The sequence below is a fragment of the Condylura cristata genome, unplaced genomic scaffold, assembly GCF_000260355.1.
Source record: "Condylura cristata isolate star-nosed mole 26May11 unplaced genomic scaffold, ConCri1.0 scaffold00005, whole genome shotgun sequence".
NCBI lineage: Eukaryota > Metazoa > Chordata > Mammalia > Eulipotyphla > Talpidae > Condylura > Condylura cristata.
The window spans coordinates 33669200-33687215 of record NW_004567106.1 but is presented as its reverse complement, the minus strand read 5'-3'; the positions used below and the strand labels follow the sequence as shown (position 1 = coordinate 33687215).

Here is an 18016-nt window from a genome sequence, read left to right as displayed (position 1 = left end):
AGTTTTAAGAAACAGTTATTAATTTGGAACTTTGGTATCCAGAAAATCAATGTTGAAGTAACTAGGGAAGTTAAACAACTTATAACATGAAAAATATAGGAGAAAAGCCCACATACCAAACATGCATGGGAAAACAGAGAACTGTCAAAATCAACTTTAAAAATTTATGAAAGTAAAGAAAAAGACACCCATCTACAAAAGTCTAAAAAAAAAAAAATGTTATATCCTGTCCTTACTTATTCAAAACATATGAGAGTGGTTAGTGGAACAAATAGAAATGAACTAAAAGATTGATTTTTAACCTCATTAGTTTCAAGCAAAGAAAATATGGCAACCTTTTCCTGGAACATATAGCCCAGTAGTTCTCGCTCTTTTACATCATAATTTATCTAAAACAAACAAAATAAAAGAAAAAGAAAAAAAAAAATCCAAGATCACTCAATTTGTTTTGCTACCTAAATTACTAAACAAAAAGTCACATAATTAAAAAAATTTAGCATACTAAAATACACATTAGCCATTAACAATATAAAAATTTCAGACTCTTTTCTGTTATCAATTTAAAAGAAAAACATATACAGAATTTTAAAATTAGACTTGTATTCTAACTGAATATTTTATATTGAGAAATAAAATAGCAGAGAGATTAAGACACTGCTCAATGATAAAAGAAATTATTAGCAGATCAGAAATCAAGACCCTTTTCTGCCCACAAAAATATCTTATAATATTTTAAAATTCCATTGTGTTATATAGCAGGAGTCAATCCATGGAATAGTGTGCCTCTAGTTCTCTTACTCTTTAAATTAGATGTGCTACTATTCAGCACCTTTTTTATCATAATATCACATTATGATAAAAAAGGTGCTGAATAGTATTACCACATAGACCTGAATTCTAAAACTTTTTAATTGGTGGGGGAAGCTAAGAAGAAAATCTATTTGCTTTATAAGTACTTTTCTAAGAAATTGTCTCTTTCCCTAGTTTGTTTAAAAGAAATCTGTAAAATATTACCCATTTCAAAATAGTGTTTCAAATGGGCCAGATAAGATTTTTGACTAATCACTTAATATCTATATGTGAGAAGTAATACTTCTTTAGACAGATGTGACAGCATACACTACTTTGAAGATTTAAATTATCAAGATACAAGGGATAAATAGTTCTATGTGAAAAAAAAAAAAAACATTTATATACACCCATGCCTAGTTAAAATGTATAATTCTCAGAACATATATTTTTAGCCAAAGACTCCAAATACTTGAAAGTACTGAGGTATTCGCTTAATTTTGCTAAAATTAAGTAAATAAATAAGTTTGGACTACCTTGTCCAGTGCAAACTTAGTGTTTCCTACTGAAGACAATGACAGCACGTAAGATCCAACCAGGGAGAAATTGCTGGTACGCACAGCATTGAGACCACCTGGACTGGCCATAACTGAAGAAAAAGGAAATGAAGCTTAGTGCACAATAACTTGTATAAATGCAAATAATAATTCATTACTCCACCCTAACAGAATGAAATTGGTACTGTCTCAGTAAACTAGCAATTTCTGCCACACAAAAAATTATCTCATTTTCCTCCATCACTAAGTATGGGGAGGCTAGGACGAAGGGAGTGGAGGAAGTGGATGCAGAATCAGATACTATAAGAGATATGAAAAGACTTCATTGCTATTTATGACCTATGATGACGCAATGAGCAGCAGAGACTCTCATCTATTCCAAGCTATTCTCTTTCACTAAGAAGAGACCAAAAGTCAAAGTTGATAAAGAAATCAGTTCCATTCTAATCCCTTCTGGAAAATATAGGTCCACAACCACTCAGGAGATGGCCTTTCCTGACTTTCTGGTACCACAGTTCTCAGTGAACTAGTGAGATGATTTTCTCACAAGATACAATGCCAGTCATGTTCAATAGAGGTAGAAGTAAACTACAAAATGTGGACAGCACAAAACAAATCCGTAAGTTGGAGAGCTCCTGCTGCAGTTGCCAAGTGAATAGGTATTATATGAGTAATGCTGCCTCAATAATGTGGTATAAACTTATGGTAATGTCTGACAAAGCACAACCAGACAGCATGTTATTCTGCCCAGTAATCATATGTGTTATTAAAAACAGAAAATATTATTCAAAGGGGACTAAGGTTAACATTTATAAATCAAGATGGCTTATATATAAAAGTATGCAACTGCTTAGCTCTTTGCCTTATTATAGTATTGTTAATAGTTCAAAATGCACTCACCTGAAGAATGAAGGTTGCTTTTCTAAAAAAAAAAAGTATGAAAAATAAACATGTTATTCCTTGATTTGCTACAGAAATTTAAATATTGAAAATAACTCCAATAATACAAGAAAACATATGAGAAAATTTTTTGGCTATATAATTACCAGATTCCCTACTCTTCATGACCAGGATATTTTACAGATTCCTATAATGTGTAGTGCTTAAAATTGGTTAATCAACTTACAATCTTATGAATAAGATAAACATTACCTAAGGGAGCTCAATTTTTTTTTTTTTAATTTACTTACTGTAGTTATAGATGTGAGAAGTCGTTTTGGAGTAATAGCCTAGAAAAAAAAAAAAGATTAACATTATATTTCTTTATCATTATGATTGGAAACTTAAAATTAACCAATGCTAAAATACTGCCACACAAAAATAATCCTTAAATATAAATACATAATACTTCAATTCTTTATTAAGACTTTACTCACACCACTGTACCTTTTTTGTTAGAGCTAAAATAAAATTAGTTTAAATGATGACTTAGAAAAAGCATAAACAAGCAAAGATCCAGAAGGCTAGAAATAAAGTTAGACATTCTATTCCTTATTCCGACACAGGACGTTCCTTACACCTGATCACAACATTCTGTACTGGCTTACAGTACTTGATAAGAGTTCAGAGAAAAGGTCTGAGAAAAATTTAAAAAGTTTAAAACTTATTCCTCAAGTAAATGTCGAGAAAATAATGAACTAATGTAATGTACTGGTAGCTTATACTTAGGATTATGATTACTTCACTGTAAGTTTACTTTCAATATTCATACCTATTAAATGCAGTGTCTAGAAATTTAAGATATAAAAATGATCCCAAAACCTCATAAACACTAAAAACTGTACATATATTTAAAGTGACATGATCTGTATATTTTTTGATTATAATATTTTTACTGGGTTTCTTTTCTTTTCACCTTTGACTTGTATGCTTTTTTCTTCTTATCAGGGCCTGAGGAATCTTTCTTTTGTACCTATACACAAAACCAAAACACAGCTTAAAATCTGCTATCTTTAAGAAAAATACACTATTAGTTATTTCTGTAGAAACAGTTAAGTTTATCTTACATGTATGTGAGAAGGCATAGGCCTTAGAATAGCAAAAAGCAATCTAAAACCATTAACAGAAATTAGCAAAAACAATACGGTAACTAGTTATTTTTGAAGATTCTAATTGCTTACCAAGCTATAAACTTCAATATTTATTTCAAAGTCATTGGATACATCTTGCCTGGAAAAATAAAGCATTAAATAACTTAAAAATAATCAAGTTATGCCATTATGAAAGATACCACAAATACTGTTACAAGACTCTGAGAGCAAAAGAATTTACAGTATTTTTAATTAAATACAATAGTTATAAGCCACTACATAACTTAAAAAATGGTAAGGAATGTTTACTTATTCCTATTATAAAAGTTCAAATATTTTCTTTAGTATCTTACAACTCAAGAACCTTAAAGTTTTCTTTTGAAACTGGATTTTGACTCTCTTATTCCAAAATAAATCTGTAATACTACATGAATCTTTTCACTGAGATTGACTATGTAGTACGTGAGATTTAAAGCATAAATTTAAAACTCATGCTCCAGATTTTATTTTTATATTTACATATAAAGTGTTTACATAAATGTACTTCAATACACTAAATACCTATTGCTGCAAGAAAAAAATGTGCTACTTACTGGAAAGATCAAAAACAAATAATAAAGTCAACAAATTGAAAACTGAATTATCGTCTATATAAAAAAAATACATTAAGTTCAAAGAAATATGTGTCTAAACCATCAAAAGTCAATTCACTTACAGAGTAAATATAGTAGTGAATGTCAAAGCATCACCATTAAGAGAGTTTGCAGTACTTGCTAAAGGTGTGGCTACCATATTTTCAGCTCCTGCTTTTAGTATAATTAAGAAATAATAATTTGCTGCATCTGCAAGAAGTAATCACATCATAGAATAAGTACAAGTTAAATCAGCATTCTGGAAGATCATACCTGGTTTTGAACTGTACTGTAGACAAAAATACTGATTCTTTGGATGGGGCAAATTTGTATGAAATTTATTTTAGTATTACTAAAACCCATTTTATAGACCCACAAGACAAATAGTCATAGAATGAATTATAAATTAGTTTGTAAGCCATGGAATAGTTCTCTTTCAGTTTTGTGAACTGAAATAACTTCACCTCCATGCCTCAATTTCTGCTCCTTTGTTTTCAATTTTTGACCCTACACACTTCTATAGCAAATAACACGTACCTCAAAAAGGTAAACTGGTTATTTCAAAAGTGAGATTAAAATCCACATTTCTATGAATGTAACTCAGTGATAAATGTTAATAAAAACAAACTATTTTTTCACTGTTATTAAGTACATACTAAATTAGCAGTAGATATCTGCCTACACCACCAAAATCCACAGCAAGAATTAGAACCTATTACCTCATTTCTATATTGATGCTCAAACTCTAAAGATCTCTATTCTGTACTTTCCCTATTCCTTGAAAATCCCTTTTTAACCTCCTCATAGCCCTTTTTTTTCCTCAAAGAGGATGTTTCACATAAATAAAAATTTAAATAAATGTTAGAGGAAAAACGTGCCCAAATTTGAATTGTATTACCCTTGCTATAATTACCCCGCCCAACTTTCAGATTCTGAGAACATGTTCACCTTAATCTCTCTGCTTATATGTGAATTTTAGGTTACACAGTTTAGAAAAGTTTACTTATTCAACCTAGAAGGGGAAAGGAAATAAAATTTCAATAGAAGAATCATCAACTTCACTCTTCACTCCCATAAACAGTAAGTTAGAATTTAAAGAACAAATTTCTAAAATGGGGTGAATTTTAAATAAAACTGACTAAGGAAGATAAGTTCTTTTAAGATGTCCCAATGCTCACAATAAAAGTTAACTAATGAAAGTTGAATGACCTACTATGTCAGCAAACCTCATCTTATGAAAATATATTTTGTTTAAAATTATGTTTAAATAGCCTACTTTTAGTTAGTCCCATGCCTTTTATTGTATAGATCAGTAACACCTTGTATGAAAATTTCCCTTAGTTATTACTACACACATATATTCATAAAGGCCCAATAATAAGCTTTGCATCTTTATGTGTGATCTTCCATTTGCACAATTTCAATGTAGCTGAGGTTCATAATTAAATACATGATTTACCACTTATGCAAATAAACATCATTATACCTGGTTTCTGAACTGTACTGCAGACAAAATCTGCTTTTAGAGGTAAGCGGATTTCTGACAATGTTATCGATCCTTTGGATGGGGCAAATTCACTTTGGGATATAGGACTGATCTTATTCTTCCTCTGAGGCCCTTCATTCTTCAATTTATTCAATTCATCAATCAAAAGTGTTCTCTTCTCAGCTATGTAGAAATAAACAAATCAATATTCCAAGTGTTAAAATTAAGACTGTTCTAAATGAGAAACAATTCTAATTCAAGAAAAAGGACTGATGTGGCAAGTGCACATAAAACCAGCAACAAAAATCAATTAATTATTTTTACACAAACAAGTAGTAGAGAGGTCGATAAATCATTACTTCTGTTTCCAAATCCTTAATACTTTGATTTTTGGTCCGTTTTCTCATGTGATATATAATTTCTTCACCTCAATATGCTCTTTCATTCTATCACCACTCATACAAACACAACAAATCCACATACATTTTTAAACTATATACAAAAAAGTATAATGAGAGTATATGTATATACATACAAGCATGTATACACCTATATCCATATATTCATATATGAATATCCATATATTCATCTTTGACATATTCTTCACAGTTGCGGGTCTGCAAAAGCATTCCAACTGCTTCATCTCTCATGCAAACCACATTTAATTTTACATGTACCACAAATCTTATGGTATATAAAACAAAAAGCTAATCAACTGAAACAGATTTTCAAAAATGGCATTTCTCTAAAAGTGGAGGTTTCTAAATATACTGAACAAAATGAATTTTTCCTGAGTTGAAGGAACTGTTTCAGGTGTAACACACATACTTGCAATTAGAAGAAGCCTTTCTGCTTCAGCTTCTTCTAGTGACCCTTTCCCATGCTCTTCATCAATGCAACAGTTAAGAGCTTGGCTAGCTTGATAGATCACTGTCTGCTGCAAATTTATCTCATTATTGAGTTCCTAGTGAAAACAAATGAAAGGAGGGAAAAAAAACAAATTTTAAATCATTAATATTATAATTTATTTAAACTTTAATTCTACCTAATCTGATTGGGTAACTTAAAATTTACAGAGAATAAAATAAAAATGTTACAGATATACTTTTCAAGTTCTAAACTATGTACCAAAAACATTAAAGGGACCTCCCTGGTGGCACAAGCACTATGAACTATCCCCAGCCACTGAAGCATGCATTCAATCCCTGGCCAGGGAGCTAACCCACATGGTGCAGCAGACCTGTCCTGTCTCACCCACTGCTCTTCTCAGCAGTGTATTTCTGTCAATCTGCCTGTTTTGCACCCCACTCTGTCTCTGGTGACTCCTCTCAACCCTTGCACCTCTGCCTACACCCCAGCTCTTGTATGCATACATAAATTTATCTTTAAAAAAAAAATTTAAGAGGTAAAAATAAGCCATAAACATTCCTCCTTACAAAAACACCTAATTCATAAAAAAAGAACTTTCTCATTTAAACTGAACTCAAGAGTGATTTACTGAGCTACTGAGCATCAAACACTGTTCTAGTCACTCAGGGTACAAAGATGAATAAAGCACTTGTCCTCTAAAAGCTCACAATCTTGTGTAGGAAACATTTCAAATCTCCTTTCCACAGATTTGTACAGAAGCACATACCTGCATTTTCTGTTTGATATTAACTTGAGAAGAAAAGGCACTCCTTTTTTCATCCAATTTTGAAGCAATGTCTTCCTTCCGAACAATCACCTGCTTTATGGAAGGGCGTTCTGTTTCTTTGAATCGTTGAGATCTATATGCATCAATGCTTCAGGAAATAAGTTATACTCTATTAAAAATCCAGCAATACAATGATCTTTATTGAATATATCAATAATATTTGATACTGACATTGTAAAAGACTTCACCAAAATGGAAAATGCCATTTGGTGAAAGAGGGTGACAAAAGTTATTCCAAAGTTTAACACAGATAAATTATAAATAACATGGTCATAAACTATCATACAACTTGATTATGTCAATTTAAACTGTAACCTATTGAGTAAATGCCTTCCAAAAATGATTTTACCTATAAAGAAGATCAGGATCTTCTGAACTGATACTATCACCAGACTCAGCTCGAGGGACACGGGTTCTTTGGAATTTTCCTGGTTTTGGACTTTCATCACTTATGCTGCTGTCTTTCAGTTCCAGTCGAGGAGAGGAAATGAAGCTCTGCAGGAAAATACATCAGATATTAGTAGATTTTATGGGTGACACTGATTCTGATCATTCTGAGGAACTGAATTAATTCTTCTCTTAGGAAACAAATATCAAAAAAGTCAATTGGCTTATCATAAAAATAAGACAAAATAAATTCCTAAGAAGTAAATGAATAAATAAAAGTTCACAGATAGCTGGACTTGTAACACTTAAAAAAACCATTTCTAATTGAGTCAGTTTTCAAGCCACTGCATTTACTTAGTTTAAGGTGATACTAACATTAATAGCTCTAAATAAATGTTAGTTATCTGTCAGGTGCTAAATATTAGTATACTAATATATTTTAAAAGTCACACGAATCCCATGATGTAGACACTTTTAAACTAACTTAACTAATAAGGGAACTGTGTAAAGATATTAAATAACTTGGCCAATTAATAGTCAGCACACAAGAGTGAAGATTTAGGTCCAAATGGCTGGCCTTTTAAGCCATGTTATACTTGAGATTCTACCTAAGAGCACAAGAAAACTACTTTAGAGTATAAAATTCTCTTTTAAGACAACTGACATCAGGTTTGCATAGTACCCCTGGTACAGAGGGCTAAATCTCCACGTACCAACTAAAACAGAAAGAAATTCCACTGCTCCTTAGTTTCTCTATGCCCCATGCCTATAATTTAATTTTTTCTTACCTCTGGACTTACCACACCAACTGTCTGTGCTAATGGAGCAAGCAGAGACATTGAGGAGATATTCAGTCCATCTTCTTGGTCCTCACTGCTTTCTGCTTCCACTTGATCCATCTCCTCTTGGTTCTTTTCCACATCCAGTTCACCTTCCTCTAGGACATCACTGAAGATGTCATTGATTACTTTGGAACTATTGATATCATCATCATCATCCACACTCATTTCAATTTCACGTACCACTTCTGAAAAATATTTCAATAGGTGGATGCTATAATTCAGATTTTTAAAAATTAAAAGGATAGCAGAAGAGACCTAACATTCATATGCTTACTGAATTAACAGGAAAAAAACACTAAGAAAATGCACCTCCCAAAAAAAGCGAAGAGATAAAAACATAAAATACTACTGATGTCTGAGACTAAAATGATTTCTAAAGTTCATAACATTTCCAAACAATGAAATCTGACAATATCAAAAGCTGATTCAAAGCTGTAAGAAAAAATACTAAGGAAAAACTCAAACAGCAAGATGACGGCTGGAAACGTCACACTCACAAAAAAGTTTCTTTCAAGTAACTTTTTCTATTGTTTAGAGCTGCCCTTTAACATGGTAAACAATAATAATTATTAACATCACTTAGGGCAACACTTATAAATAAGCTCTAACAGTATCTGCAGGGTAAGGAAGGGACTTCAGTACTAATTCTCTCTCCCTATGAAAGTGAGTGATGGCCTTAGTCAGATTCTCATAGTGTTCTGTGACCTAAAGATCAATATTAACAGTCCTATATCCTTGTAGAAACAAAAACATTCCCTCGCTAATTTTTGTATCATAAAATCACAAGGTATTTTGAAGTACACAAGATAAAATTGAATATGTGCCTCTAGCAATGTATTATTTCTTATAATGTTTCCAGAGTGAATATGAAAAAATAGAAAAAAAACCCAAAAAACCAACCAGTCTGCTGTTCAACCTTTGGGTCTGAGGTTACATTTAAGGACTTCTTTTCTTCTAAAAACAGTGTTATTTTCAAAGGGCTAGACTTTGTCATTTCACATTCAGTGAGGCCTAAAAAATTTTAAGAAAGACAATATGAATACATGTAAGAAACTAGAAATTTTCAAGTAAGAAGTTTTATGACTTTTTTCTAACTATTAATATAAAACTGCATTTTAAAAAATATATGCAAATCTGGAAATATATAAACAATCTCCCCAAACACCTGTCCTTCTTTATTTCCCATTCTGCCTCCCACCAAGTGAGAAAGGAAACAAAAATATCATCAGGTTATTGTTTACTTTCCCAGTGTTGTCTCTCCTAAGTATATATGTATGGATGTGTATATGCCTTTGTTTTATCAGAAAGTGATCATATTATATAATCATCTCAAATTAGTTTTCACTTTTTAAAAAAGCATAGATAAAAACACTAAACTATTAATAGAAGAAAACTACTTCAACACAATAAAAGCCAGCTATAAAAAGCCCACAGCTAATTTATACTCAAAAGTAGAAGACTAAAAGCTTTTTCTATAGACAAACAAGGATACCCACTCTAATTATCTCTATTCAACATAGCTTTGGAAATCCTAGCTAGAATCACAGATTAGGAAAAGTAATTAAAAGCATCCAAATTTAAAAAGGAGTAAAATTATCTCTGTTCATATATATCTAATAAAAAAATTCAGCAATGATGCAGGATACAAAATTCAAGACTTAAGAACTAATGAAGAACAATCTGAAATGGATATTAAGAAAACTACCAGGAATAAAACTAATCAAATAGGTGATAGACTTGTACATTAACAAAACATTGCTAAAAGATTCTACAGACTGAAAAAATCCTGGATTGAAATAAATGATATTATTAAGATAGCAATGATATCCAAAGCCATGTATGAATTCAACATAGTTCCTTATAAATCCCAACAGTTTTTTGAGGAATAGAAAAGTGCATCCTGAAATTCATGTGAGATGTCAAGGGATGCTTAACATCCAAAATAATTCTGAAGAACACAGAAGACTGTCATTTCCCGATTTCAAAATGTATTACAAAACCATATTAAAACAGTATGGTACTAATATAAGGACATATGTAAATAGATTAGAATAAACATCCTAGAAATAAAGCCTCACATATATGATCAAATGATCTTTGACAAGGGTGCCAAGGAACATTCTCTTCAATAAATGATGTAGGAAAAACTAGATATTCACATACAAAAGAATGAAGTTGAATGCTGACATCATATATAAACTTGACTGAAGAGGGATTAAAGATCTAAATGCAAACCTCAAAACTGTAAAATTCATAGAAGAAAACAGAACAAAATTTCATGACATTTGAATTGGTGACTTCTTGGGGAAGACACCAAAGCACAAGTAACAAAAGCAAAATAGACAAATGGGACATCAAACTAATACATCTTAAAAGACACAATTAACAAGTGAAAACAGAACCTATGGAATGAGACACAGTACTTGCAAATCATATACCTGATAAGGGATTAATATTCAAAATTACTAAAAAGTCTACAACTCAATAACCAAAAATCAAATAAAAATGGGCAAAGGTGGTGAGTAAACATTTCTCGAAGAAAAATGGCCAATTAGCATAGATAGCACTACTCCTAAGAGAAATGCAAATATAAATCATATGAGCTAACACGTCACACCCATTAGAAGGACTGCTATCAAAAACACAGAAATTAACAAGTGTTAGCAAAGACATGGAAAAACTGGAACCCTTGTGCACAGTTGGTAAGATTATAAAATAATGTGACTGCTATGTGTAGAAAATAGTATGGTTACTCAAAATAAAAATAGAACTATTGTATGATCTAGAAATCCTATTGCCGGATATATTTTCAAAAGAATTGAAAGTAGGACCTTGAAGGTAGTTGCACATCCATGCACACTATTCACAATAGTCAAAAGATGAAAACAACTCACAAATCCATTGAAGGATAATGAATAAACAAAAGGAATATATATGTATATACACAATGGAATATAATTCAGCCTTTCAAAGTAAGGCCATCTAGTCACCTTCTACAACCCAGATAGATCTTGAGAATGTTATGCCAAATTAAATAAGCTAGTCATACCTTATGACTGTACTTACATGAAGTATCTAAAGTAGTCAAATACATAGAAACAGAATGGTGATTACCAGAAGCTGACGTGAAAAGTTAATGGGGAGTCATTGTTTAATGGATATAGTTTCAGTTTTACAAGATGAAAAATTTTGTACATCTATGCTACAACAATGTGAATATACTTCGCTACTGAAGTGTGCATTTAGTGATGTGTTTTTACTGCAATTAAAAAAAAACTTAAGATTCTAAACACATTAAATGTTATTACATACAAAGCCTAGTCTTTTAAGCAGCTATATAATATTTGAGCACATAGATTTAGCATAACTTATTTAAAAGTCTACTGATACTTGCATTTAGGTCATGTAAATCTTATCACTATTACAAATGGTGCTCTTCATCCATCTTTGCATACTAGTTCTAAGAATTCAACTTACAGAGAAACTTGCAGAGAAGTTCAATCAAAACATATATACTTTATAATTTATAGAACATATATAATTTAATAGATATCACTGATTTTTCCTTCCAAAAAAAAAAAGTTGTAGTAATGTACTCTTATCAAGAGTATGAGTTCTCATTCTAGGAAGAAAATGAAGAAAAAAATATATTGCATGGCTAGAAATGAAATAGTGTGTGGAAATGAGAAATATTTTACAATAAAGCAGCATTTCTGCTTTCCAATCCAATTTCCAAAAGTAGAGTAGACTGAAAGCTGCATCTTAAGTGAAGCATAAACAGAAAATGCTGACCTGTAGGCTCTGTACTAGAAGGTTTTGTTGGTGTTTGACTTCCTGTCACCTTTTCTGTTTTGGGAAGCGATTGGGTATTTGAAACAACTTGATGCTTTTTGAGGGGAGTGTTCTGACAGTGAATTTCCTGCAAAAAGCAAATAAAAAAATATTTTATATCTCAAATTATTTTTTTACATGTTATTAAATGAAACAACAAAGAGCCATTATTCTATATAAGCCTCTTCAGATTGCAGATAATGTATGTGAAAGAGCCAGCCATGCACAAGCCCTCAGAATTAATTTGATATCTTTGTGGAAGTGGCTTTAGCTTCTTAGTGCTGTGCTTTAACCGCTGCGCCACCAGGGAGGGCCTAGTTTGATATCTTTGGTAATTCCCTTATAGTAACTAAAAGGCAAGACAGAATGAAAATTCATAACATATCAGTTTTACATAAACCAATTAAAGTACAAGCACACACGGAGGGGGTGGGAGGAAATTCCCTCTATGTGACTTACTTTATCCCACATCTATAAAATCTAGTGGCAGTTCTTATATCAGGACTTTATTTACCTGTTAATTCAATGGGTAAAATGCTAAGAAACCAAAGAACAAAAACAGATTGGAAGGAAAGGAATAAAGAGAAGCAATTCCCTTATCTGAGTCTTTTCTCAATCATTTACAAGACTATAGAAGAGAAACATTCATTGCTTCTTTCTGAAAAGACTCTGATTAAAGCAATAGTAGAAATAACCAAACAAGAATAATAGTAGTAACTAATACTTACATAAATTTTAACATGTACCAGTCATCTTTCTAAATAGTTTGCTAATTACTGCTGCACTTAATCCTCCCAGTAACCCTATGAGTTAAGTATATTATAATCTCTATTTTATAGATTAGAAAACCAAGACTCAGAAGAGTTAAGTAAAATGTACATACAAGCTAGTAACTGGCAAAGTCCCTGCTACCATGTTAGAATTTTCTATACAAGCATATGTAAACTGGAGAGGAATTTGACAAGTTTATCAGAAATTACTGACCCACAAAAGAATTTAAGAAATGTTGCTCTATACCTTCCATAATTGTAGAAGGAAAATCATGAGAATATGACACACTGGCAATCAAGGGAAGAAGATGCTCCAGACAGAAACATGATCAGCAATGTCAAATGCTACTAAGAGGTCAAGTTAAAGGCCTGAACACTGATTACTGAAGATCACGGGTGAATTCTGTAAGCATAGTGACCCATGAGTGGGTAGTGGTGAGAGCCTGAATAAAGAGATCAAGAGGGGAGAAGAAAAATTGGAAGAAGCAAGAAAAGACAGCCCTTCTAGAAGAGTTGGGATGGTGAAAAAAAAAATGTGTGTGAGGGGGAAGATAGAATGAAAATTCATAACATATGTGTGTGAGGGGGTAGCAAGAGTTGACTTTGTTATGATAAAATAATAGTTTGTTCTATGCTGATACAGAGGATTAGCACATTCATTCCTTCCTTGAAATACAAATTTATTGAGCTCCTTCCATGAGTCAAACACTAAAAGCACAAACATGGACTAGGTTATCACAGTGGCAGAACAATTACAGGAAGAAGAATCTTTCAACTGAGGTAAATACAGGATGACATGATTAACAAAGATGAGGGGTTCCTAAAAAAGAAAAGTCAAATAAAACATTCTAGAGGGGATTAAAATTTGATCTATTTTTAATGGATAGGAGTTCATCATGAAGATAAGAACAGCAGAGGCAATAAAAACTGAAAACATGGCATTTGAGAATATGCAAATAGTCTACATGACAGGACAGAAGCACACATGTAGAGGAATAGTAGGGAGGAATCAGATCCTGTTAGATATCAAGTTAAGTGCTTTAGACAGATTTCTTTTTTTTTTTTTTTTTAAAGATTTATTTATTTGTGTATACAGAACTGGGGTACAGGCCAGAGGCTCAGGAGCGGTGAGAGGCTTCACCAGAGACAGAGCGGGGAACAGAACAGGCAGATTGACGAACTACACTGCTGAGGGGAGCAGCGGGTGGGTCAGGAGAGGTCTGCCACACCATGTGGTCACCTCCGGGGCAGGCAGGAATCGAACTCATGCGGAAGCGGCTTTAGATTCTCAGTGCTGTGCTTTAACCCGGTGCGCCACCAGGGAGGGCCCAACTTTAGACAGATTTCTAACGGTGACTTTGGGAGGTTCTCCAAGAACTTAAGTGACTATATGAATATAATTAATATATGCCTTAAAAATTTTTGTTGTTGTTGTTTTTAAAGACCTATTTATACATTACAAGACCTGGGGCATGGACCTGGGGGTTGGGAGGTAAGGAGGAGGACGGACAACTGACCAGAGAAAGAGGGACCAGAACAGTCAGATTAACCAAAATGCAATGCTGAGGGGAGCAGCAGGTAAGCCAGGAGAGGTCTGTCATGCCATGTGGGTGACCTCCCTGGCCAGGGCTCGAGCATGTGCCACAGAGGCTGCGGACAGCCCAACAGTGCTGCACTTCAACTCGTTGTGCCATGTTTCTTTGGCAGCAATGAATAAGATGAATAAGATGAACTGGGGTAGCTAGACTAGGAGTAGGATGTTCAATACAAAGTTATGGTGGTGATTACGGTAATAATGGAAAAAAATACAGATAAGGCAAATTGGTAACAGTTTTAGAAAATATACCACTAAAGGTGTTAGGTGTTTATGTGTGTGTATGCTAGGGGTCAGGAGTTGGGAAGAAGGAGCCAAATCTCAGATTGTTTTAGATGATAGGGTATAGAGTAGAACCTTAAATGAAGACAGTGACTGCATGGGGAAGATACTAGAGCCAAGTGAAGAAACTCTTATTAGCCACTTGGACACAGAGTTCTAAAGAAAGGGGAGTGCACAGAGCGGAGTTGCATTGGTATTTCACATCCATCCAAAGGCAAGTGAGGGAAGAGCTGAGATCAGAATTTACCAAAAAATGGTTGTAAACAAAAGAACTGATAAAAAATAAAACCAGTCTTTCTCAAAAAATACTGGTTAAATATGTTGTTCTATTTCTACTGGCACCTACTAGAAATACAATTTTATTATTTTCATCTTACAACTATACCGTAACTCATTATTTTGTATAATAGGCATATAAAAACAAAAATATAGTTTACAAGTCGGGTTTATATTGAAGGTTTACTGATGAATTCAGCAGAAAATAATATAAGGAGTAAAGAGATCTGGGAGGTGACTGACATCACTATAGATATGAGATTATGAGAATGGCAAGTTAACACAAAGATATATGAAAATATGGCAACACTGAGAAACTGCAAACAGTCTGCATGATGGGACTGAAGCACACATGTGGAGGAATGGCGAGTAAGAGATCTGCTTAGGTGTCAAGACAGGTATTTGAGGAAAAGTATACAATCAAAAATGAGAAAAGTAGATTCTGAGAAGCATTTCAGAAGCTGCATCTAAGGAGAATGTTAAAAGGAATCTGAAATCAAATGAGTGACAAGAATATTTTTTAAAAAATGATCTGAAACAGGTCACCAATGAATATGGTAAAATGTTCCACTGAGTGAGAAATTATTACAAGAGAATAATTTGGTATGAATTTAAAGAATTTATGAATGTCAAGTGGCATAGTTTATTGGAATAAGGAAATACTTTTGTTTTAAGTTCACTTTTCTACTTTATCTATCTTTAAGGTGAACAAAGATTTTACCTGTTTGGTTTCTAGCTGTTTGCTTCTTGAGTATTCACCCTTTTCTGCACTCCATAAGTTGCCTTTATCAAATCGTCCACGAAGACATGCTAGTTCTTTTTCACGTTCCTAAAACCATCAAAAACTCTAGTTTACACCAAAGCCAAACAATATTTTTAAGAAAAAATCCAACACTAATAAACTTTTTCTTCAGTTTTAAGGTTAAAAAATTTATAGTACAGATAGAATACAGGACAATATGCCTAATTTCAAACAATTGATAAAGAAAATCAAGATACAATTATTTCAGTCAAAAAGGCTGGTATCAGAGTTCACTATTTGATTTCCAGGTCCTATGCTGAAAACATATAATGAATAATGTTAAAAGCTGTAAGTCATACCTGTTTAAGCTGTTTTGCTAAATGGGTAGTAGATGAAGATGCATTTTGCTTGAATAATCTTTCTTGTATGGCCTTTGTATTTGGAGTGATAATGGGGGTTTTATGGGGTGTACTACGAGCTGGGCTTTCTTTGTGTTCTTGACAACGCTCTCCAAAGCGTTCCAGGAAAGGCTTAATTCCTGCTCCTCCTACAGAACATACACACATTTTTGTAAGCTATTCAAAATAAGTAACAATTATGATTTCCACGGAAAAACTTCTAAAATTAAGTATAGCCCCAAAATGCTTTGACTCTACTAGGAATATTCATTCAGAATGTAAACAGATGAAAATCCAAAAAATTTTTTTCATCATACCATTCTATTTAATTCCATATTCTGAACTAAAGAATTTAGTTTTTAACAAAAAGTAATAATTTTTGTAATATAGGATGGTGAGGCTTAAAAAACTCTCAAAATCATTAAAAAAAACCTAAATGATTGGAAATTGATCTATATCAATTATATACCATAACCAACAAGTATCCTGGTCATGATTTATACCTCTGCACCCAATTTATTTTTTCTTGCTTTTAGGAAGTCTAACATATGAAAAGCCATGTATTAAATCCTTCTCTTTTCAGAAGTAAAATTAGGGATTATACGCTTTATGTCTTGATTTACCAAGTCTTAAAAGAATATATCTGAATTATTATTAGGTATATGTAAAGTAGAACAAGTGGAAGATCTTTTACTTCACTACAAGAATGTTAGTGTTACATGACATAAGAGGAGATTTATTATATATCATAATTGGCAAACATTTTCTTTTAAAGAGTCAGAAAATAATTTCTTAGGCTTTGTAGGCCATGTGGTGACTGCAGCAATTACTCAACTCAAAACTGAAGCATGAAAGCAGCCATAGACTGTATGCAAATGTGTTCCCATAGACTATATTTGCAAAAACAGGTGAAGGGAAGAATTGATCTTTGGCCATAACTTGAAGATTCCACATTACCACTTCATCACATATCTCAAATTAAGAGTATATTAAGAATGTAAAGATACATGCAAAATAAATATTAAAAGAGACTTGGCTATCTATTCTGGGCATATCCAGTAGCTAAGACTAATATAATAATACCAATTATGCCACAAATCTTTAGAAAATTAGAAGTAACTAATCCTATTTCATATGGAAATTTTGCTATCATTTCCAATTCTCATTTTGGGAATGAAAGCCTTTCTTCCCTCCTTTCCTACTTCTGGAAAATGACTGCTGGTTTATACTTATCCTATTAACTAATTAATTTCCTCACTCTCATTTGTCTACATCTCTTTTATGATGTATTATAGTTGTTAGGTAAGTTGACTTTCAAGAAGCTAAAATTTAGAACTAAAAATGTCTTTTCCAGATCCCCCCTCCTGGTGGCACAAGGGTTAAATCTTAGCACTATCAAGTTATTGCCAGCCACTGCAGCATGAGTTTTATTTCTGGCCAGGGAGCAGACCCACATGGCACAGCAGACCTCTCCTGTCTCTCCCACTGCTTGCCTCAGCAGTGTATCTAGTGGATCTGCCTGTTTTACTCCCCACTTTGTCTCTGGTAAATCCTCTCACTGTCCCTGCACCTCTGGCCTGAACCCCCATTCTGTATGCATAAATAAATAAATCTTTTTAAAAAAAAATACTTTGACCAATAACTGAGCAAATATACACTGAAGAATATTCAATCAATTAAACTTAAATATGAAAAGTGTCACTT

The 18016-nt window shown here is 32.8% G+C and overlaps 1 protein-coding gene across 1 annotated transcript in view; it reads right to left on the bottom strand.

Annotated features, from left to right (window-relative positions):
* The window catches only part of ANLN (anillin, actin binding protein), a 41382-nt gene that overhangs the window by 10358 nt on the left and 13008 nt on the right, over positions 1-18016 (bottom strand). Inside the window, exons 6-20 of the mRNA XM_004676857.2 lie at positions 16274-16461; positions 15894-16001; positions 12212-12338; positions 9320-9430; positions 8366-8604; positions 7540-7685; positions 7131-7278; positions 6323-6458; positions 5495-5677; positions 4092-4218; positions 3467-3515; positions 3202-3258; positions 2537-2575; positions 2247-2268; positions 1326-1438 (exon numbers count right to left, since the gene is read on the bottom strand). Of these exons, the coding sequence (XP_004676914.1) occupies positions 1326-1438; positions 2247-2268; positions 2537-2575; positions 3202-3258; positions 3467-3515; positions 4092-4218; positions 5495-5677; positions 6323-6458; positions 7131-7278; positions 7540-7685; positions 8366-8604; positions 9320-9430; positions 12212-12338; positions 15894-16001; positions 16274-16461 (1793 nt within the window). The remainder of the gene's footprint in view (positions 1-1325; positions 1439-2246; positions 2269-2536; positions 2576-3201; positions 3259-3466; positions 3516-4091; positions 4219-5494; positions 5678-6322; positions 6459-7130; positions 7279-7539; positions 7686-8365; positions 8605-9319; positions 9431-12211; positions 12339-15893; positions 16002-16273; positions 16462-18016) is intronic.